Consider the following 23,618-nt stretch of genomic DNA (forward strand, 5'->3'; position numbering starts at 1 on the left):
TTCTCCTGTGAAGCCTCATGGAAGTTACTAGTGTGGATACTGACACTGAACCCACATCTCTGACATGGCTCATCTTCTGTTAGTCTCTTGGAGAGTATTTTTTTGTCCTTTTCCCCCTAGTGTCCCATCTTCTCCATAAGCCAAGGGAATCAAGTTGAACTTCCACATCTGGCTCAAATGCAGTTATTTCTGTGATACTCTTCTGTTTAGACATTTGATGTCCATGTGTGTCAGATTTCCTCCTGGCTGTATGTCCTGACAGCTGATTGCAAACAGACTATTAAATATTAATGGAATAAACTGTATCTTTATGGATATGTTGTGGATAGGGTAGGGCCCTTGACTCATGTGTGTCAAGTGACCATCTGTACGTTTTCTGGTGTCCTTTCTGTGTGGAGGTCTATCTCCTGCTAGGAGGAGAGTGATTCCGTGTACTAGGCTACTGTCCCCTGTAAATGTCTTTCATTTTGCCATTTGTTGAGAATAACTGACAAATGGTTGTTTTTGGCACCTGGGATCAAACTCATGACCTGTGCTTGCCAGGCAGGCACTTATGCTGCTGAGCTAAATCCCAGCCCAATGGTTGTTTTTAATTTAGAGTATAAATTGGTCTTATTACTTGGTAGTATTGTAATTATCCAAAGGCATCAGTGCTTCCTACAGTTTCAGCGTTGGTTTAGCACAGACCTTGCTCATTGCCTGCAAGGACAGATGGACCTTGGCACCTGAACTGACGAACTTTGTGACTCCATATCCTCACCACGTTTACCAGAACTGTTATCCTTAGGCATCAATTGCTGGGTTTTTTATTTGGGCTGGCCAAGTCTCTAAGAATAGGCCTGTATTCTACATGAATTCTTGGGAATAACTATGTTCTATAAGAGTGGACTCCCAACTAGTGTTTTTTAGACACAGTGTGAATATTGTACAACAGACCTCAGTAACACAATGTTTCTTTTTATGAATAAGTTTCAAGTGTAAGTGAGAGAGCATATTAGTGTTTTATGGTAGTAAGAAGGGAAAATTTTCTCCACATTGTTGCAAATGTGCCCACTTTTATCCTTTTCAGGATCCTTAGAACTGTCTTTCCCTTTCCTTCTGTATGATTCTCCCTCCCACCCCACGTTGATCGAACTTACCACCGTGCTTGCAAGGAAGGCTCTTATGCCGCTGAGCTAAATCCCCAGCCCTCTGTATGATTTCTTAACACTATGCCTTATTGGTTATGAGTTTACAGGTAAAGCAATTTCCCAAATAAGTGGATATAAACAAAGTAAAAGCAAACAAACATAAGCTCTTATTTCTGGACTCTTGATTCAATTAATCTGTATGTCTATCCTTATACTAAAGCACCATACTGTTTTGATCTGCATTTCTTTAGTGATAAATAATCATCTTTCAGATATTTAGGCTTGGAAAATGTCTAAAGTCCTTTACGTTTTGGGGGGGGTGGTATTGGGAGTTGAATACAGGGAAGCTCTACGATTGAGCTATATCCTCAGCCCTTTTTTATGGTTTTTGTTTGGTTTTAAGACAGACTTGTTTTATAGTTCAGGCTAGTTTTGAACTATGTATGTCTGACTGGCCTCAAATTTATGGCTATCCTCCTGCCTCAGTCCTTGTTATTTTTCACTTTGAGACTGAGTGTTAGTTGCTTTGATTGGCTTTGAACTTGATGACTCTCCTACCTCCCAAATAGCTGGGACTACAGGAGTGCACCAACATGCCCAGCCCGCTTTTTGACTACTGTTAAATTGAGTTTTTGGTCATTTTGTCATCGAGAAGACTCTCATATCCAGAATATATAAAGAACCCAACTCAACAACAAAGAGACTACAATTATATACCACTTCACTCCCACTAGGATGACTATGCTCAAAACAACAGAAAAATAATGTTAATGACGATGTGAAGCTACAATCCCTTGTGCACTTGTGCACTGCTGATAGGGATGTTGTCACTGTGGAAAAGTTTGGTGGTTCCTCAAAAATTAAATATCGACTTATCATTCAACCTAGCAATTACACAGTTGGAATTTCTTTTTTTTTTTTTTTCTTGGAATTTCAAAAGAACTGAAAACACATATTTAAACAAAAAAACCTATAAAACATAATTATGCAGAGTAGCACTATTTGCAACAGCCAAAAGGTAGAAACAGTGTAATTATTTATCAACTGATGAATAAATACACAAAATGTGGTATACCCATGCAATAGAATATTGTCATAAAAAATGAAGTACATACAGACGTATGCTACAAATTAGATGACTCTTGTGAAAGATACAAAAGGTCTTATAGTGTATGATTCCACCTACATAAATGTCAAGAATAGACAAATCCATTAAGGCAGACATTAATTAATGGCTACCAGGGACCAGGGGTGGGGAGGACAGGAAATGGTTAATAGGTACATGTTTCCTTTTAGCATGAGAAATGTGTTTTGGCATTAAATGAGGTGATGGTTGCATGACACTGAATATACTAAATGTCACTAAACTATACATCTTAAAAGTGGTTCCTTATGTGAATTTTATCTCAATTCAAAAAAGAAAAAAAAATTAGTAAGAAAACCAGGTACACAAGGTGTTAGAAAAAGGGATATATTTACAAAGCAAAAATAATCCTGACTCTAGCTGGAGAGAGAAAGGAGGAGGTAGCAAGTATGAACAAATCTCACTCCTGGAGAAACCCTGAGAATCTGGCCATGGGGAAATCTTTGCCTCACCCCTGTTCTACAAACCAAGGAGCAATCCCATCAGCCACAGCCCTCAGTCCCCTTGCCAGTCATCCTGTGCCCAGGCAGGCATGGGTGAAACATACTCAAAGTCTGGCCCTTTATAGCAGAAGGCATGCAGGAACATCACAAGGTCCTGGGGCAAGGGATCTTGTCGCACCAGGCGGCACTCTGTACAGAGTGGGTCTGTCTCTTGATTGGTAACATCTGTTTCAGATGCCTTCTCTGACACTAAGGCTGTCATGTCCAGATCCTGAGGCCCTGCTGCAACTATTCCATCCATCTTCTGAACACCTGTAGTCAACTCTTCCATGCTATTCTTGGTCAACTCTGAGGAGGCAGCTGTAGAGTCTGGAAGTCCTGGGGACAGGTCACTCTCACAGAGATAAAGCACATCCAGGCTCTGTTTGGCCTGGTGCTCTGCTACCAGGTCCCGGAGCAACTCCTCATCTGTCTTGGGAATGTGGCCACCTCGGCCTCGGGAAGGGCCCCAGGCAACTGAATTGTAGATAGGGTCATTGAGAATAGGGTGGCCCAGAAATTGCAGGTGGACTCGGATCTGATGGGTTCGGCCTGTGAGTGGACGGCACTTTACTACACTGGAGTGGCCATTGTAGCTCAGTCTCTGAAACACGGTCTCACAAGGCTTGCCCCGGGGATCCACACGGCATACTCCAACCTTGTAAGACACTACTAGGATGGGTTCCTTGCAGGTCACCTCCTTGGCGGGGAACTCCCCTTCTACTCGGCACACGTACTCCTTCTCCAGCTGCACAGGAGAAAGTGGGAGAAAGTCAACACAGAGCCTAAACTCAAGGACTTGAGACTCTCTGCAGTGGTAAAGAATATACCACTCTCAGATCAACAAGATTCAAAACCCAGCTCCACCACTTGTCAGTTTTGTAATCATAGGTATTTTACTTATCTCTTTAAATCCCCTTAACTCATTTAGAAAATGAGCTTAGAACATATGTTTAGAAAAACATTTACCTAGCATGGCTGGTATAAGCATTCAGTAAATTAGGCTCTATTGTGCTTGGTACTAAGCCTGTAGAAGACAGCCTGGCTCACCTGCCGGTCCCGAACTTGCTCATGAATCCTCTCAGAGACAGCAGCTGTCTTGGCAAACATGAGTACCCCAGAGGTTAAGCGGTCAAGCCGATGCAATGGGTGTAGCTCCTTCAGTTGGTGCTCCTTGCCCAGGATGAAGATGACTGTGTTGTGTCGGAAGCGACCACAGGGGTGGACAGGAATAGAGGAAGGCTTGTCCACAACTACCACATCTTCATTCTCAGCTAGCAGGCGAATAGGCTCCGCTGTGACTGGTGGTTCATGCCTGTGCACCGTGTTCCTCAAGAAGTCATTGTCCTGCCAAAAACACTAGGTAAGCAGTCTGTCTGGACACCAGCAGCCTGTAACTAGTCAGTTGCATACTCATCTCCTGTTCTTGACATGGAAGAATACATGGTTAAGCAGAGAAAGTAGTACTGAATCCTATCATCTCAATGTATAAAAATACAGACAAATACAAAGGTTAATGATTATATCTCTGGGTGATAAGATTATGAATGGCTTTGGTTTTGCCTGTTGGTGTATATTCTACAATGAAGTTTTTTGTTGTTATTTTGTTTTGTTTTGAGACAGCGTCTTGCTATGTAGTACAGGTTGCCTTGAACTCAATTATGTACCCCAGGCTGGCCTCTAACTCAATATGTAGCCCAGGCTGGTCTCTAACTCAAAGGGATCCTCCTGTACATGCCACCATATTTGGTTTTTTGGGCTTTGAGACAGGGTCTCCCTATGTTGTTCCGGTTGGTCTGGAATTCTGTGATCCTCCTAATTCAGCCTCCTGAGGACTGAGATAACAGGCATATATCATACCCCCACAGTAAATTTCTTCTAAATAGAGGAAAAGCTCCATAAACCATTACTTATGACCTTGAAAAAACACTAACCCGTTAAGTGCAGACATCTGGGCTCTACACCTAGATTTGCCATGGTTCACGACATGCTCTTGGGTAAGTCACTGAATTACCCTGAGCCTGATTCCTCCTCTGTAAAATGGGAGGATTAGACGAGCCTTCTGGTTTGCAAAGTTGGGATGGGAGAGGGGATCACCAAATGCTGAAATTGCCCTGTTTCTCCTCACAACCATGGTGGGCCAGTGTTACTGACAAGGGTGTCCCCAGAACTTCACCTTAAGCACGACGCTGAGGTCGTGCACTGGTTCCTCGTTGAGGTGCAGGCGGCCCGCCCGGACTGCAGCTTCGTAGTAGGCCAGCGGCTGGGCTCGGAACTCACTGCTGAAGACGTGCAGCAAGCTGTGGCCCACCCAGCGGCCTTTGCAGTAGGTCCGAAAGTCGAAGTAATAGGGTCGCACCTTGCGTAGGCCGCCCTCGAAGTAGTAACTGGTCTCGGCGAAGTGTTCGTCGCCAAAGCTGACCCCAGTTCGCCGCTTCTTCGGGGGAGGCACTACGCGCTCCCCAGTTGCGCCCCGTCGCTTCTTCCGCTTGCCTGGGTCGGTGGCTGGAGCTGACGCCTGGCTCCCGCTCTCAGGCGTCGCCTCGGCCACAGAGTCCGCTGGCCCCGGGGGCTCCTGGAGCGACTCGCCCCCCACGTCGCTACCACAGTCGCCGTTTTGTTGAGCCCGAGCCATCAGTTCGCCTGCTGCTGCGACTCCCGTAGACAGTGTTCCTGCCATCCGGTCCCTACAGCTACCCCAGGTCCTGGCAAAGCTGAGGACTCGGGGGTCAAAGCACCACAATACAAGACGCCCCAGCCACCAGTCACCATACAGCCGCATAACCGCGCGGCCTACATGCCAGTGTCGCGCTTTGATGGCGTCACTCGGCACCAGCCAATCAATGAGGCTACGTGTCTGGGCGGGTCTGCGTGCGTGAGAAACAGAGGCTGAGCCTGAAGATGTGTTATCAAAAGTGGTCACCTACCGGTGAGACGTGACGTTATTTCATAAAGGAAATCTTTGGGGTTGCACTGCGTAGAAGTCATATTAGGAGTGGATCTGGTACATCGGATGGTATCTCTCTTAGATGCGATGAAATATATAGTACTCAAAAGTTCCTTAGTTCCTTACACAAACGCTTGGAAGGATCTTTCGATAAACCAAACACCATCTCCTTTTGGTACATTTTGGTGAGTCAGGTTTCCCTATGTAGTTGAGACTCGTCTTAAACTCACTACGTAACCCAGGTTGGCCTCGAACTTGGCAGCGAAACTCCTGCCTCAGCGTGCGCCACTACATCTGACCCCCCTCCCCCCGCCAAAAAAAAAAAAAAAAAACACCTAGAATGAAAGTTGCTAAGCTCTGTGAGTGTACTAAAAACCATCTATTGTATACTTTTAAAGAGTGGAGAAAAAGTGAAAAGAACTGTCTGTTATAGTATGTAACATATACAGAACGGTATTATAGTATATGACAGTTGAATAAAACTGTTGTAATGCTCGGTGTGGTGGTGCACACCTGTAATCTTAGCACTCAGGAGGCTGAGGCAGGAGGATTGTTGGGAGTTCGAGGCCAGACTAGGCTACAAAATAAGCTCAAGATCAGCCTGAACTGCATAGGAAGACCCTATCTCAAAAAGACAGGAAAAAAAAAAGTAATCTTTTCCATACATTGCAAGCACACACTCAGGCACTAGAGGCAAACTACAACTGTTCTTCTCTCTAACAACATAAGAATTAGAGGTTTCCCATTATCTCCCATTGCTCCTATCCTAATGCACAGGCGCAATAAATCTGCAAGTGAATCAGAAAACTGTATTGCTAGGGTTCTTAAGTGCAAAGTGCTGAAACAACTGGCTAACTTCCTCAGAGAGGGAATTACTGAAAGGATACTGGTGCCTTGTAGATTCTGCAAGCAAGCTGGAGAATAAGCTCATCCAAAGGACTGAGTGAGGGAAAGCAAAGAACCAGCCATCTGTTGCTAGAGAAGAAAATGAGTGAAGGTGCTATAGTTACCAGGTACCCTGCTATGCCCTGGGGTCTTTGTACCATTTGTCTCTGTCTGTCTCGATCTCTGTCTCTGCCTCTGTGTGCCTCTGCCTTTGCCTGCCTGCCTCTCTCTCTCTCTCTCTCTCTCTCTCTCTCTCTCTCTCTTTTTCTCTCTCTCTCTGTTTTTGTTCATAATCCTTAAAACAAAACAAAAAAACCCTTCCACCATCAGCCAAGCTTAAGTTTCAGGTCTGGTACTTCCAGGGTGTCTAGTGATAAAAGAATTTGATTTTCTTTAGTTTTTAGAGTGAAATTCTTGCAAGTACGTAGTTCTTCCAATGCTAGGGACTCTCTAAAAAGGACAAATGTCAGTCAAGGCTAAGTCATTCAGGAGACTTAGCCTTTATGATATAAAATATTAGTGTAATGCATGTAAGAATGGTAGGGCATTCTTATATGCGCTACACTTTGCAGAGGAGTAAAAGTAGTTTTCTTTCTTTTCATTTTTTCTTTTTTGATATATTCCTTCTGTAACTCATCAATCTTATCAAACTAACAAAGGTACCTATAGCTGACAGTCTTATTTCAGAGCAGTTTGAGATAGACACAGTTATAGAACTCCGTATGTTAAAAAAGTCTAATTTCTGATTGCTTCCTCAAAATGAGAAATGGAATTTTCCAGTGAGTGTGGGTCCACCCGAGAAAAACTGCTTCAAAAGGAAACCACAGTCTCTCAAGTGAATCACCTGAGAAATTCACAATAAAGATAGCATCTTATCCAAAAGAAAAATGTTTTAGCATAGACATTGATTCGCAGTTTATAGATGCTGAGTCCCCATGAGCAGCCATGTTAGTTTCTCCTGCATGTTTTTTTTTTTTTTTTTTTTTGCAGTACCAGGAAGTCACAACTTTGCGCTTGCCAGGCAGACGCTTATGCCACTGAGCCAAATCCCTGGCCCTCCTGCATGTTTTTGAAGTAAACTATCAATCCACAAAATTATTAAGAACGACAAATGGGAGCTTTATGACTTGACCTTGGCACCATCAGCACCAGGAATGTACCTGATGCCCTTGGTACTAGTTTAAAATAAACCAGGTATATCCTAGTTTGAAGTCTGCCACATCCATGAGAACTCTCTAAGTTCCTGGTGTGATGAATGACAATGAGAGGATAAAGAAAATAAAGATAGAGACAGAAAGCTGGAGTCAGGTGGAGTCCTTCCTCTGGATGGGAGGAAAAGACCACCCAACCACTACAATGTATTTATTTATATATTTGTCATAGGATGCCCCTTTGCTTGACTAGCTCGCTTCTTATACCTGGTATTTTTGGGGCTGGAACACTTGTTCACCTCTAGTGCTCCATCCCCTTGGGGACTTTCTTAGGCCCTCTGTGCCTTTGGGGTGTTCTTGGGGCACTCTGTGCTTTCCACTCTGCATGTGTGAATGATTGATCACTAGCTCAGCAACTCTCAACAGAAGTCACTTTTTAAAATTTTATTATTTTGAAGTCACTTCTGTTCTGACCACAATGTAAGTCTCCTTATCTAACCCAAATTCCAAGAGCCATTGATCTTGCTGCCATGTAGGCCCCAGTTGCTGTCTGTAAGTTCTCAGTAAGCCCCATCCGCACAGTCCTAGGATTGCCTCTTTCTTTGATCCCACAGTAAAGGACTGGTCCTCATTCCCTGGGGCCAGTTTGTGTTGGAACAGAGTAAGAAGAATTAAATAAGGCATTAAATAAGGCAAGTGAAACATTTAAGTAGTGTTTGGCAAAATTATGGAGATAGGAAACAAAAATTTTGTTGGTCCCCATCCCAACTCTTTTTGATCTGCTGAAGGAGAATCTACACTTTTAACATGATCCTCAGGTAATCCGTTCTTCACAGTAAAGCTTGAGAAGGAATGACAAAGAACATATGGAATCAGCATTTGTTGTACTCCAAGGACATCAGGATCTTCTGAAGACAGTGTGTGTGAAATTGCTTACAGTACATTACTATCTCGAAGAGTTGGAAGCCAGATACCCACTGTCCCAGCCTCCCTGCAGCAGGATTTTGCTGTGGCTTGACTAGCCTCAAACTCACAATCCTTTTGCCTCTGCTTCCCAAGAAGTTGACTCCAGTGCCCCTTTCTGTGAATCAGATACTCTGTATTAGCACAATTTACAGGGAATAAACAAATGGTTAAAAGAAGAAGAAAGCAAAGGGGATAAAGTGAAAATGCTGTTCAGAAATTCAAGCTGGAGAGTTGAGGAAGGGCAGGTGTCACATACTAGATTCTATAACTCAGACACTGGGTACTGGATCTTTTTCTAGGAATAAGCATTTCCAAACTCTTGCCTATTGTTTTTTACTGTTTTCTGTTTGCTTGTTTTAAGACAGGGTCTCACTATATAATTAAAGCTGGCCTTGAAGTCACTATGTATCCCAGGCTGGCCTCAAAGTCATGGCATTCCTCTCGCCTCAGCCTCCTTAGTGCTGATATCACAGACGTGACACTATTCCCAACTTCTTCTTTGTTTTTTTTAAATCTCCTTGCTTTTCACATTCTTTACACAGATTTTCTAAGAACTGTTGTTTGAGCAACAGAGTACCTTGTGGTAGTACTTTCACAGGGTTATAATTGTCACTACCATAGTTCCACTGATTGTTGGACACATGTAAAGCCAAGACCCTCAGCCAAGTTTCTCTTACTAGTGCTTGACGTCTTTCATCACGTTTCTTTGGGAGACAGTAACAGTCCTGGAAACAGGGACCGGGAAGGTTGTGATTAAATGAACCTGCTGATATCCCCTGAAGAATATCAAAGGTCATCTTTAAAAAGCACCCCGACGTAAATTCTTTTTTTTAATGTACTTTGGGCACACTTCTGTCATGACCTCTGTGGCTGTTTTTATTTTTTCTCCTTCCTTCCTTCTTCCTTCTTTCCTTCCTTTTTTCTTTCCGAGACAAGATTTCGCTACGTAGTTCAGGCTGGCCTGGAACTCACGGCGATCCTCACTGCTGGGAGTACAGGAGTGCACCAGCATGCCTGATGCTGTGGCTGTTATTTGTTCCTTTCTCTGCCTCTTCGACAGACCTGGTCCTGGCAGACAAATTGTAAGCAACTCTGGGACCCATTCCAAGTCTAACATAATGCCCACAATACAGCCAGAGCTTGATTGTCTGCTGGCTGGATAAACGTAAACCTCATAATTCAGTGAAAGGGGCATGGGTCTCCTGTGACAGTATGAAAAGAAGCAAAGATATGAAATAAACACCCGCCCAGAGAATTGCCTGAGAGGTGAACTTACACAGAGGACCAAGAAAAGTCAAAAGTCTGGAAAACTAGGCTTTCTCATGAGCAGAAAACTGGAATTCCCAGGGTCCACAAGAAACCAAATCCCGCAAGGCTCCGGCCCGAGACTCCGTCGTTTCTGGGCAGCAATAGCCCCGCCTAGTACCTTCTCCCTAGACCAATGTATTTACACTACGTAGCTGGACAGGACGATAATTGGAGGACTCCTAGGCTACGTCACTTGGCGACTCCTCCCCCGCTGCCTTCTTCCGGGCTGGGCATTTCTGACCTGAATAGTTCCTTTGAAGGGTTCCGTGCAGGCGTTTACGGTAGGTAAAGTGGGGCCAGGGTACCCAGCGATTTGTATCCCCTATCCCGGCCTGACCTCCGAATACCACAGAGGATATTAAGGACCCTGTTCGTACGCCCCAGCCAGCCCTTGAGGCCGAAGCGATTGTGGCCTGGGGTCCCGACACAGGGTTTTCTGAATGTTTATGGATGCCCTGTGGGCGGGGGCACACGGTTTGGCAGGAGCAGAGTTTTGGTTTGGGTGTTTTCGAGGATTTAAGATTGAGGCTTCATCATTTCACTCAATGCCGTAGTGACAAATGTGTCTCATTTCCTTTGGGCCTTTGGGCTGCCTGGGCTCTCTTGAAATTTTTCAATTTTTCTTTTTTTTTTTTTTTTTTTGTCTTTTTCGTTTTCGTTTTTATCGGTAGCAGGGATCGAACTCACGACTGCCTGCTTGCAAGGCAGGCGCTTATGCCGCTGAGCTAAATCCCCAGCCCCTCAAATCTTTCACTAGGCAGCCTTCCGGATATCCGAGATTCCTGCTTGGAAGGTGTCGGTCTATCCTGTAAACCTAAATGGTTAGGGACACTCCCCTCTCCCGGACGCTCCTTCCCACCTGTCCTCCTTCAGTTTCAGGAAACTGAAAGCAGTTTCACTTCCCAACAGGAAGAGTACAGAGTGGATTTTGAAGCCCGGCACGTTGGCTCATATTGTAATTCCAGCACTTTGGGAGGCTGAGCTCAGCAGGAGGGCTCAAATTCGAATCCTTCCTAATTTGGTGAGATCCTGTGGGTTGGGGTGGTGGTGCTCAGTGTTCAAAGGCCTTGGATTCGGTCCCCATTACCTGCCCCCTCGAAAAAGAGAAAAAAAGATTTTGGAGCAGTGTAAGTCTGAATTTTAGTGTGCCCTTCTGGGACTCAGTTTCTTGTTCTGTAAAATACTGAAAATACTTATATTTTAGTGTTTGTATACCGTACTAACTTTCTTGACTTGGTTATTACACATTATGTACATGTTTTACCACACTGCACCCTTTAAAATTTACAATTAAAATAATAATAAAATTTTAAGTGATGTGTGTGTGTGTGTGTGTGTGTGTGTGTGTTTTAACTAGAGGCAATCCTGCCTCAGCCTCTCCAGTGCTGGGATTACAGGTGTAAAAAACAATTTTTAAAAAAAGGAGTATAAGTTAATGTAGTCCAGTTACCATATGTAACGAGCGCATGCTCCTTGTATTATGACAATACTGACAGAGTCTTTTTCACTATGCAACACTTCTTATCTTAAGATATATGAGACTGAAGACCTTTAGTCTGCCCTACCAAAGACAAAATTTAACTGACTGCTAGAGGAGTTGCATTTTAGAGACACTTTGGAAGGACTTTGGAGAAAAGTGTCCCTGGTTGTTCACACTGGAAGCATCCTAGAAACTCTTCTGTGTGTGTATGTGTTAATATGTTAAAATATACATAATACAAGATTTTTCATTTTAACTTTTTTTTCTCAGTAATGTGGATTGAACCCTTCATTGAGCTACATTGTCAGACCTTATTTATTTATTTACTTATTTTTTAACTTTTAAAACAAGCCTTCCTTAAGTCAGTAAATTGCCCAGACTAGGCTTACACATGTGATCTTCCTGCTTCAGTCTTCCAGCATGCTAGGATTACAGAGACAAGCACCACCATGACTGGCTATTTTAGCCATTTTTCTATGTACTGTTCACTGGCATTCACATTTTTGTGCAATCATAGCTACCATCCATTCCCAGGAGTTTTTCATCCTCTCACATAGAAACTCTACCTGTTGAACAGTAACTCTCCATTTTCCCCTCCCTTCAGCTTAGGTGACCACCATATTTTTTATCAGTTTGACTCTAGGTAGTCAAACTGTGGAAACATACAATGTTTATCCTTTCATATTTGTGTTGGGATGTAGAAATTCCATTTTCAGAGGCATATCTTTATTTATTTATTTTTTTTGTCTTTTTCCTTTTTATCAGTACCAGGGATCGAACTCACGACTGCCTGCTTGCAAGGCAGGCGCTTATGCCGTTGAGCTAAATCCCCATCTCCCCAGAGGCATATCTTATGAAGACAACTTGAGTGTAGAGCCAAAGAAAGAATTTAGTTGTTCTTTTGTCATCTTGATCTGTTATATAAATCTAACAAGATATTTTATATTTTTTGTTATAAGAAACATCTTAAAAACCTGTTATTGTTGGGAGTTTATAAGTACCTGCCTGGCAAGCGCAAGGTATTACTTTTTTTTCCAAATGCATAAACAAATAACATGAGTACTGCACATGTGTACTATGTCCTGCAACCTCATCCTTACTTGTCTGAACTTGTTTTCCAGCTTAGACTCCAAATGAAAATGTTTGAGAATGTTGACTCCACAGCCACAGAATCTGGCAGGGATCTCTGGTCTGAAATCTGTTCCTGTCTGCCAAATGCTGACCAAGAGGATGTGAGCAATGCCTTCTCAGACTCTTTTGTAGATTCTTACCCTGTGTGTAAAGACCAGGGACAGGCAGCAGATTTTGCTGTCCAGTCAGCTATAAAGCCCTGGGCTCCCCTGCAGGACTCAGAAGTGTATTTAGCCTCTCTAGGTAAGTTGGATAGTTCTTTTTATCTTTTTTAAATCAGAAGCTGGTCGTCTTATTTATTTAGGCAGTTCGAGGATTGAACCCATGGCCTTCATACCAAACTACATTCCCAGCCATTGTATTACATTGTATTGTATTTTGATCTTTTGAGGCAGAGTGTCACTCTGTAATATAGACTGAACTTGAGCTCATTAGGTAGTCCAGGCTGGCCTCAAACTCACAGAATTCTGCTTCAGTCTCCTGAGTGCTAGGATTACAGTTGTGTGCCACACCTAGATCTTCCAGTCCTCTAAAAAAATGTTTTCATTTTATTTTGAGTTAGAGTTTTGCTAAATCACTAAGTTGCCCAGGTATGGCCCAAATATTACTTTAGCCTCCTGAGTGTTGGAGTTAAAGGCTTGCACCACTTTGTCTGGTTTTAAGCTGGTGGTTTTAGGGAATCATGTTGAAGTCATGCTGAATCGTCAAACTGTTTCCTTTTTTTTTTTTGAGATAAGGTCTTGCTCTGATTCAGGTTGGCCTTGGCCTTACTATGTGGCTCATGGCAGTCCTCCTGGTCAGTCTCCTGAGTGCTGGGATTATAAGCATGTTCTACCATACCTGGCTCAGTTTCCTATTTTTAATCTTTTGTTTTGTCCTCACCATGTGTATCTGTCAAATGTAATTCAGGGAGATGTTTCATGTTGTTTATTAGGAAGGAAGCCTCTCTTTTGTACTTCCCTTAAAACAGTTTTTGTTGCTGGACATGGTAGCACACATCTGTAGTCCCAGAACTTGGAGGCTGAGGCACGAGAATTACTATGAGTTTGAGGCCAGCCTGGGCTACATAGCGAATTCATAGCTTGAATTACAGAATGAGACCCTGTCTCAAAAAAAAAGTTTTTGTCACTTCCAGTTACTAACCATTTCATTTAAATTCTGTTCTATTAAATAAATTTAGTGTTGAAAATGGGAGTATGTTGAAGTGATTTATTTTGTAGGCTTTTTTTTTTTTTTTTTTTTGGTACCAGGGATTGAACTCACAACTGCGCATTTGCAAGGCAAGGTGCTTATGCCACTGAGCTAAATCCCCAGACCCACTGTAGGCTTTTTGGAGGGAAAAACAAAGCAAAACAAAACTTTCTGAACATGTTTTTAGTGCCCTATCCTGTGATCAGAGAATCTGCGGTGACATGGGAGTGACATTCACATTGTCTCATGTTAAGAGAAAAAGAAAAGCCAGGCATGGTGGCACATGCCCGTAATCCTAGCACTCAGGTTGAGGCAAAAAGATCACCACAAGTTCAAGGCCAGTTGGGGTTACATAATAAGCCCTTATCTAAAGAAAAGAGAGAGAGAGGGAGGGAGACAGACAGACAAGACAGACCAATGTAGGATAGTGATTGGCAGTCTTTGGAATTATGGTATGTTTTTTAAAAAATTATTTTCTGACACATAAAAACAAAAAATGTGAATACTAATGGGGAAACCATGTAGTGTTTTGATATGTACATATATTGTATAATGTTTAAGATAAACATATCTAATCTATTACTTACGGTGGAAACTTTCAAAGCCCTTTCTTCTGTTTTTCTGTTATTGCTGAACACCCAAGAGATATACCTGTGTGTCATGAAACATTTGAGGAAGGAAAGACAATTCAGGAAGAAAGAGTTTGTGAAGAAGGACATAGAAGAATCACATCAGAGGAGACCTTCTGTGATTGCTAAGAAATATCTTAAGAAGGGGTCAGGGCTATAGCTCAGTGGCACAGTGCCTCCTTGGCAAGCACAAGGTTTTGAGTTCAATCCCTGATACAAAAAAAAAAAAAAAAGAAAGAAAGAAAGATCTTGGGAAAACAAAAGGAATTTTATTAATATACTGCATAAAAATAAGGTTGAAATTACAGAGAACAAGAGAGACGAGGGAGTAATATGAAATTCGTTGGAAACCTACCAAAAATGGAATAGTAATGCTTGTAGTTGTGGCCAATGAGGTTGGAAGTTGTGCTTATGGTAACCAGAGCAAGTGCCCAGGAGTTATAAGAAACTCTCAGAGAGATGCTCATAGTTTTGACTGATAAAGACTGATTTGAAAAGCTGAAATTCTACTGATCATCTCTAAAAATCAGTTAAGAAAATGATAATTAGAATGTCCTTCACAGGAAAATAAGAACCCTGTTATCTAGGGAACGGACTGGGTAACAAGGGTAGGCAGGTTTGGAGTATATAAAGCACTTCTTTGTGCCTGCCCCCTTTGGGACCACACATGATCAGGAACTTCCACACTCAAGAGAGGGAAGACTGGGCCAGGGATGTAGGTCAGTAGCACAAATACCTGCCTAGTAAGCATGAGGTCATGAGTTTGATCCCTGGTACCACCAAAAAAAAAAAAAAAGGAGAGAGAAGAAGACCTTTTCTAGCCCCAAAGAGTATCTTTCACGATGACAATCAAAGCTAGACAATACGAGAATTGTTTTTATTGCCTGATAACTTGTGTCAAAAAGAATGCACTGATAAGAACATAATTAAAAACTTAGCTAGTTAAACATGAGATGTGCATAACCCTTTTTATAATACTCAGGGAAAGAGAAAGCCCCTCAAATACTCTCCTTTATGTACTGCAGCCTCTTACATATGTGTATTCTCAATAACAACTTACAGCAACACAGGGTTTTCTGCTTTCATCAGTGGGGTGTTATCTGATGTGATTTGCTTAGAAACGAAAACTGGATTGCGTATCATGAAGTTTCTAGTGGCTTTGCATTTGGTATCCATTTCCCCCTTCAAAAAATAAAAATAAAAATAAAAAAGTCAAAAACTCTTATTTACCTGTGCACATTTACAGTTGCTTACCAGTAGGGGTATCCAGGAAATACTGTTAAGTTTCACCACTGTTTGGACATTGGGGACAGTAATTAAAGACAGCCAGGGTATCACTGAGTGATATAATTTTTTGGAACTATCCTCATGTATGTGGTCTGTCCTTTACCAAAACAACATTATTTGGAACATTTGAGGGCAACACTGAATTAAGGAAGAAGGTAACTGGTGATGTGCTTTCTTGTATTCTTCAAAAGAGAAATTTGTTTAACAGCTATACTTAAAACACAAAGAAGAATAATTAAACATCTATCATCAGGCAACCATATGGACTATTCTCACAGGGATTAAAAGATGCTTCTTTTTATTAGGCTGCAATATCCAGGCCGCAAATTGAGCAATTTTTTTTAGTGTTGGAAGATTCTTTTTCTTTAATCAAGAATTTAATCACACAGAGATCTTAAAGGTCTCTTATTATTGAGTTCTCATCAAGCCAATTTTAGTGTTTAATGAACCATTGGATCTCTCATCATTTTCTCTAATTCTTTCTCATGAGGTTTGGAAACCACTTCATGTCACTTTAACAAGTGAAAAAGCCATTTATTCCTCGGAGACATTTTCAAGGAGTCAAAAAAAGATGATAGCGTACACATGTCAAGCTGGGGAAAGCAAGCATTCCTTCAAGAGATGCCTGCTGACTTACATGATTTCAGAGACAGCATACTGGTGGCTATTTATGAGAACCTATGGCCTTTTCATCTTCTGAGGTTAAATATTTATTTGATACAATACAGAATAAACATGCCATGAAGGAAAAGGAGTATGTTTGATCCCTTTTTGTCTATCCTTTAAAAACTAGCTGTTTTGCAGGGAATGCAGATGTACTAAACAGTGAAAGAATTGTTATATTTGCATTTTAGATTTAGTTGAAACTTCATTTCATACTCACTTTCCTTGCTAAGCTCCATTTCTGGTTTCTTTAGAGAAGAAACTAAGAAGAATCAAAGGTTTAAATGAGGAAGTGACTTCCAAGGACATGCTGCGAACCCTGGCCCAGGCCAAGAAGGAATGCTGGGATCGGTTCCTCCAGGAGAAGTTAGCATCAGAGTTCTTTGTAGATGGACTTGATTCTGATGAAAGGTAACTGATTCCCAGTCCCTTTCTGGTGGCAGTCTGTTTCTCTGAGAGAACACTTCTCTTTCTGGAATGCATTCAAGGATACCGGTATCTGGGTCTCATACTAGCTGATATTGACATTAGCTCTCTGAGCTGAAACAGTCTTTCTGAGTTTGCTGTTTTTATTCTTAACCTTGCAGATATTTTTCTGTTTGTTGGTTTTTGTGTTTTTGAGACAGAATCTCACTATGTAGTTCAGGCTGGTCTTGAACTATGTAGCCCAGGCTGGTCTTGAATTTAAGGAGATTTTCTGCCTCAGTCTCCTAATTTCTGGGATTATAGGTGTGCACCACTATTTCCAGCTGGCCTAGAAGATTTTTGAGAATAATAATTTTTGTCAAAAGGCAAAGACCCCAGCTAGGTTCTGTTCACAGGTTGAATTGCGTTGAGAGACCACTATCTTCATTTATAGGGATGTAATGCACTCGAAAAAACTAGTAATCAGTCAGCAATTAGAACCCTGTCTTTTTACCTCTGAATCTCCATTGCCTTACAGAGTTTCTGTCATATTGTAGCCACTCAATAAACATGTATAGACCAAATTAATAAAGTATGTCCTGTAGGGTGACCCTGTGCTAGCTGTCATGGAAGAATGTTATAAGGAAGTTTTAGGCTCCCCAGTCTTTCCTTTTTTTGGGAGGAATGGGTCCTCAGACCCAACTAGAGATAAATGAAAAATACGGTGTGACTTCAGTTCACCAGAATTTTCATTTGCAAGCAATTTGGCTTGCAAACAGAAGCATTGGGCAAAATTTTGTTTTTGTCTACAAACCCTGCATCAGGTAACATGACCATAGCCATCTTTCCCACACAGATACAAATGTGGCCAGCTTTTCCAAAATCATAGAACAAGTTAAGTTCATGAATCAACATATCATTGTATGAATGGAGATATACCTTAGCTGAGTTTAAACAAACCTTTTAAGAGACCAAGTGTCCAAACTACAACCCAGAACCCACAGATTTAATGAAAAGTGCCAACATTGCAATTAAAACTGAATACTGAGGTTTTAGTTTAGAAAAAATAACTCATTAACATCTTTTGTCCTGAAAGAAAATCACCATAACAGCTTTTAGTGATACAAACAGCTTTTTACTGAAAGGTAAAAGCTTGACTTTGGTGTAGTTTTACACAGTTAATGTGATCTTTGCTGTTGTATGCATGCTGATAGCTTGTCAGACTTTGGCTCCTATTTGCTTAGTTTAAGAGCAACACATGCAGCACTCAGGTCATCTGTTACTCTTGTATCACAGTTGGTATAATTCACAACTGAAAGCATCTGTTGAAAGAATAAGATGATCCAAACAAAGGAAGAAAAGCAATTCCAACTGCTTTCTTTTTCTCTTTCCTTTCCTTTTCTTTTTTTTTTTTTTTTTTTTTTTTTGCTGCTTTTCATACTGGGAATTGAACGCAGTACTTAATGCTTGCCAGGCAGGCACTGTGCCACTGAGCTATATCCCTGGCTCCTGAGTGCTTTCACTGACTTAAAATTATTTGGTAGAGAATTTCATCCTTTAAGGATTTTGTTTTCAGAACTACCAAGCATGCTGTCCTTTGTCATCCCTTCAATACTCTATTTTCTATCTCTTCTGTATTCCTCTAGATAGAGCTTTCTTGAAATCCCAATAGCTCCATTTCCAGACTTCCAAAATCTTTTTTTTTTTTTTTTTTTTTTTTGTCTTTTTCCTTTTTATCGGTACCGGGGATCGAACTCACAACTGCCTGCTTGCAAGGCAGGTGCTTATGCCACTGAGCTAAATCCCCAGCCCCCCAGATTTCCAAAATCTAACCAGTATTAGCAGAAAGATGAAGTTCATCTAGTTTGGCTTTATCTGGAGAAGTCAGAAAACACAGGTTTGTCTCCACCTTATAGGACTGTAAAATTTTGTTACTAAGATTCTCCTTTGCAGCTACTACAATGCTAAAAAATTCCTTGTAGATTTTCTGATGGCTTGTAGGCTTGTCTGCAAACGTAGAATTTCCTGAATGCATTTTGGATTTGGAAAGTATTTCTGCTGCCTACTTTAAAAGTCTCTTGCAAAAACCTGCAGTTTTCTCTCAAATACTTTGATATTATGAATTTTTTTATTATCCTTCCTGCTGTTTTCCCTACACGTTGCCATTTTTTGTTTAGTACATCCAAGTGTAGTGTAAAATTTGTTAAAGATACAAAAAACATCAGGTTGTTAAGTTAGGCCATATCGGTGAGCTATGGCTATTCCTGCCCTTTTATGCCCAAACAGCCTAATTTCATCTGAGGATGTCGTCTTAAGTTTTTGCTGCTTTCCCTAGCATAAAGAGCTTCTTGGTGTATAGTACAGTAAAACTGAATGACGGAATGTTTTGCTTCTTTAACAAAGAACTGTATGAAACCAGATGTTGGCCCCACTATGCCTGGTGCTTCATCACTAATAACTTTTTTTTGGTACCAAGGAATGAACTCACGGCCTCAGGCTTGCCAGGCAGGCACCGTGCCGCTGAGCTATATCCCCAGCCCCTCCATCACTATTAGTTAGCACTACTAGTTAAAAAATTGAATACTCTCTGAATCAATAATCTCTGGCAGTGATTCTCAGATGGGATTTCTCTTCAGTTTTCTGATCACCATTGCAAGAGGGCAGTGTTCCACTGACCATCAGCTTTGGCTCTGAAAAAGGCATCTGAGAGCATGTCCTACCTTAAGGAAGCTTCTGCTAAAAACATCACATCGATGACATTGATTTTGAAAGTCTATAATGTCAGATGAAGATGTTGCTGCTAAAATCACGGACAGTATGAAAATAACACTTCATAGTTGCATTTTACTGGTCAGGCATGGTGGTGCATCCCTGTAATCCCAGCCTAGGTTACACAGTGAGTTCAAGACCATTTTCAGCCACATAGTGAGGTTAAGACTGAACTACATAGCGAAACCCTGCCTCAAAAAAAAAAAAAAAAAGAAAGAAAGAAAAGAATAGAAAAAACTAAAACCATAGTTACATTTTACTTTTTAATTTACAGTGAGCTTTCACTTAAATTACCTCAGTTATTTGATCAGCATGTCCTCAGACCCCTCACAAATCAGGGTGGCATCAAAGGTCAGGCCAACTACCCTCAAGAGCTCAGAAAATATAAATTTTGCCTTTTCCGTCTCCAAAGGCTCAAACTAATTGAGGCTCAAACTGAGAAGACAAAGCTTCTCCATAATTCTCTACAGGAATGCTTTCTCCAAAATCATCTCAGCATGTTTCTGAGCATCTATATCTAAAATAATTTGTCTCTTTCCCTTTTTTCTTTCTTTTTTCCTTTTTTTTTTTTTTTTTTGTGGCTCTAAGAATTGAACTGAAGGCCTTCACACTGAGCTACATCACTAGACTTTTAAAATTTTTTTTTGTTTTATTATTTTATTTTGAGACAGAGTCTTACTAAGTTACCCAACCTTGGGGACTTGGGGTCCTCCTGCCTCAGCCTCCCATAGTTCTGGGATTATAGACATGCACTACCACGCCAGACTTGCTTTCTCTTGTTTCTTTTCCTTTTTGTTTTTCTTCCTCTGTCTGTCCTCCCCCGCCCCCGCTTTGGTGTTTTTAAGGCAGGGTCTCACCTTGTAATACAGGCTGGCCTCAAACTTTAGGTAATCTTGCTTCATCTTCCTGAGTGCTGGATTACAGGCATGTGCCACCATTTCTGGCTGCTTTCTCTTTTCTGTAGAAATAATTTGGACAATAGTTAAATGTTTCAGGGGCTGGGGATTTATTTCAGTGGCATAAGCGCCTGCCTTGCAAGCAGGCAGTCGTGAGTTCGATCCCTGGTACCGATAAAAAGGAAAAAGACAAAAAATAAATAAATAAATAAATAAATAATAATACAACATGTTTTTTTTTAAAAAAAATAGTTAAATATTTCTGTCACACATGATTCTCATAAGATGTGGGCACAAGAATCAGTCAGCTGTTTGTATCCCTCCGATGTTTGGATTCACTCCCGGCACCTCCATCTGTGGGAATACCGCCATCATTGTTCAGAACAAACACCAGGAAATCGTAGTTATATGCTTGTTTTCACACTGCCAAGCTTATGGGTTTTTTTTTCTTTTATTCCGTTATAAAATTGAAGTTTATTCCTTAACTATCAGGTTTAGTTCTAGTTTCTGGGATAAAAGGGGTGACCAGGATGCGATGAGGATAAATTAACATAAGATAGGAGTAGATACCACATGGAAAACTGACGTGAGAGGGTTACTGCAGTAGAGAGGCGTCCTTGGAGACATTATCTGAGCCGGAGACTAAAGCACCTTAACCTCAAAAATGAAGTCCAGGTCATTACATTCAGAGCGGCTGCTCGCAAAAGTGGGGCACGCTCACACTCAACTGAGACTTTCCACAAGAAAAGAGATCCAAAGACCAGGGGTCGCTCTGGCCATTCCAATTCCATCTGCATCCACTGAATCCCGGCGAGGCTCCCCGGCAGGAAGCATCCCGGCCAGCCACAAACACTGCAGGGCATTTACGAGGCGCACGCTGAAACCACCCTGTGACAAATCAGTAAACCAAAGCAAGACAAATCCACTCTCAACCCCACAGTAGCAAAGCACAACCCTGGGATACGAAGCCCGAAGGCTGCTTCCTTGTCCGGCCAGCAGGAGCCAGGCAGAACCCGGAAGACTCCCACCCTCGCCTAGGCGTGGCCCAAAAGGAGAACTCCAAGCTTATGTTTTAAACAGGTGATTTTGTAGGGGACCATGTGGGCTAGGTAGGTGACTCTTATGGTATACTTTTGGCAAAGTATTAATGGGCTAAGAAATCCAACTGCCTAAAACATAATCCTCCCATGCACTGACCAGTATGTCAAATCTGCAGTTAGAGATTTGTACTAATAAAGACCGTGGAATAAGATTTACTTTATTTCTAGTCACTTGTATTTTACTGTGAATGTCTAATAGCCATAGAGTATGAGACCTGGGGTACTTGTGGAAGTGGGAGCGGGACTAGAGCCCCATAGTCACACTTCCCTCCTCTCTACACAGCAAAACAAAATAGCATATGCACCATTCCTGTGTAGGAAGTTGCAAATTCCATTTGCTGCTCGGCTGTTTCTACCTCAGAGACTTGCTAGGGGATGAAATAACTCACATCACACTTCCTACAGTAAGTGCTGCACTGCATGTATAATTGAGCCTCAGACCTCCTCAGGTGTGAGAGATTTAAAGATGCTCAACTTCTGCCTCACTAATAGTTTGGCATTTGAGTGTTTCTTCCCCTTGACAGTGTCTCTCTTTCAGTTTTGAAGAAGAAAGATAGGACCAAGGCGCACACTCCTCAGCTATTCTTATCAAGCCTTCTGAGGCTGCAGTTGAAGAGGGCTTGGTGCTGATTAAAACCCAAGTGCCCTCTAGGGGGTAAATTATGCCTGGGAGCTGCCAGGATGCACAGCTGTCAGAGGAGCATGGCTGCTCTCCCCAGTCAGCAGTGAAAAACAATTGTGGGAAGACACTGGTGATGGGTGGGAAGGCAGAGTTTGAGTAACTGAGCTAATTATTAAGTAATTAATCGGTGAAGTCTGCTATAGCCACCCTTTTCTTCTGCTCCTTCACAGCACCTTGGAGCATTTCAAGAGGTGGCTGCAGCCAGACAAAGTTGCCATCAGCACAGAAGAAGTCCAGTACCTGATCCCACCGGAGTCACAGGCTGAGAAGCCAGCAGCGGAGGACAAGGCGGCAGCAGCAGAACAATAAATCTCCCCCACACACCAGGCAGCTGTCTGGAGTCCAGAGGGAGCCGCTGAGAGCGGTGTTGGCAGCAGTGAGGAGAAATCCGGGGAGGGAAAAGCCCAAGCTTCCACTCCACAAAGCACACGGTTGCAGGCCCCTGAGGACTTGCTCAGGACCGACATGGGTGACTTAAATGACTGACCCAGCACGTGCTGGATCAGAATCTTGCCTTCCTCACTGACTCTTGGTTTGCTGGAGCTCCACTGCTACCAGTTAGAAGTCTGCCGAGGACCTAATGGACTAAGTGTGCGAGCGCTCCGCAGCACTGTGCCCTTATGTAGAATGGGCACATTAAGTGAGCCATAGTTTTCCTGACCTCTTCTGGGTATGCATGCCTGTGTCCCCAACACGCCCTTGGTACATTGTCAGGGGTGAGTGAAAGAGCAAAGTCAGCTTCCTGGGAACTGAGCCCACGTGGGGGTTCTCTAACAAATCTTTAGTAAATAGAGAGACTCAAGGAGGCTGGGCTTTTCTTTGTTTCTTGTGGAGAAAATCGGCTAAAGAAGTGTGAAAACATGGGTGTTTATATCTGTGTAGAGTTTTTTATTTTATGCATGGTTTATCCCCCAACTTCCTCCTGCACCGATTTCCAAATTAGACTTGTAAATGTGGTTTAGTGTTTTACACTACTCCTATATAGTTCCAGATTTGTTCTGTGGCAGCTTTTCTGGCTGCGCCTACATTTTCCTCCTTTTTATGGTGTCCTTGTTCATATAAACATAGAAAGTATATGTTGTGCTAATGAAACTTTTTCATCAGAGTAGCTGTGTGTGGTGCTATTGACTAGGTTTCTTCCAGAGGGACGCAGTGGGGAGGTGAGGACAAATGTGTGTTGTGCAGGGGAGATGATAGCCTCTGCTGTCCTCTTGTGTTTAATGCATAGTCTCTGATAATCCAAATTTTGGTGTTTTGAGGAAAGGATTCTGAGGCCATGGCTCCATTGAACTTTTTCCTGGGTAATAGTTTCCAAATTTCTCCTAATGAGCAGAGTGGCCAGTATTGGCTCAGTTCTGAGTCAAGTACTTGC

The 23,618-nt window shown here is 42.1% G+C and overlaps 2 protein-coding genes and 1 long non-coding RNA gene across 6 annotated transcripts; 1 reads left to right on the plus strand and 2 right to left on the minus strand.

The window, feature by feature from the left end:
* Positions 1–2,585: 2,585 nt before the first annotated feature.
* Positions 2,586–5,581, minus strand: Rpusd2 (RNA pseudouridine synthase domain containing 2). Its single transcript, XM_003475425.5, has 3 exons — positions 4,933–5,581; positions 3,807–4,103; positions 2,586–3,504 (listed from the first exon to the last, which is right to left on the minus strand). The coding sequence occupies exons 1-3, from the start codon at positions 5,536–5,538 to the stop codon at positions 2,770–2,772; spliced, it is 1,638 nt and encodes a 545-aa protein (XP_003475473.1). The 5' UTR covers positions 5,539–5,581; the 3' UTR covers positions 2,586–2,769.
* Positions 5,582–8,168: 2,587 nt separating this feature from the next.
* Positions 8,169–10,104, minus strand: LOC134476403 (uncharacterized). The gene is made up of 2 exons (XR_010048012.1): positions 9,982–10,104; positions 8,169–9,773 (listed from the first exon to the last, which is right to left on the minus strand). It is a non-coding gene; the product is annotated as an uncharacterized LOC134476403 (long non-coding RNA).
* Positions 10,105–10,171: 67 nt separating this feature from the next.
* Ccdc32 (coiled-coil domain containing 32) lies at positions 10,172–23,351 on the plus strand. 4 transcript variants are annotated; one of them, XM_063250289.1, is made up of 5 exons: positions 10,172–10,294; positions 12,615–12,867; positions 16,649–16,805; positions 21,405–21,544; positions 22,417–23,351. In XM_063250289.1, exons 2-4 carry the CDS (start codon positions 12,627–12,629, stop codon positions 21,538–21,540), a joined length of 534 nt encoding a protein of 177 aa, XP_063106359.1. In that variant the 5' UTR covers positions 10,172–10,294; positions 12,615–12,626; the 3' UTR covers positions 21,541–21,544; positions 22,417–23,351. The 4 variants fall into 4 exon arrangements, with proteins under 4 accessions (XP_063106359.1, XP_063106360.1, XP_003475739.1 ...); XM_063250290.1 differs by lacking the exon at positions 22,417–23,351 and adding an exon at positions 21,848–22,409; XM_013158958.3 differs by lacking the exon at positions 21,405–21,544 and adding an exon at positions 10,923–11,034 and having other exon boundaries at positions 10,233–10,294.
* The last annotated feature ends 267 nt before the right edge of the window (positions 23,352–23,618 follow it).

Source organism: Cavia porcellus, unplaced genomic scaffold (assembly GCF_034190915.1).
Source record: "Cavia porcellus strain 051 isolate PalLab524CR breed Dunkin Hartley unplaced genomic scaffold, mCavPor4.1 scaffold_6, whole genome shotgun sequence".
NCBI classification, from domain to species: Eukaryota; Metazoa; Chordata; class Mammalia; order Rodentia; family Caviidae; genus Cavia; species Cavia porcellus.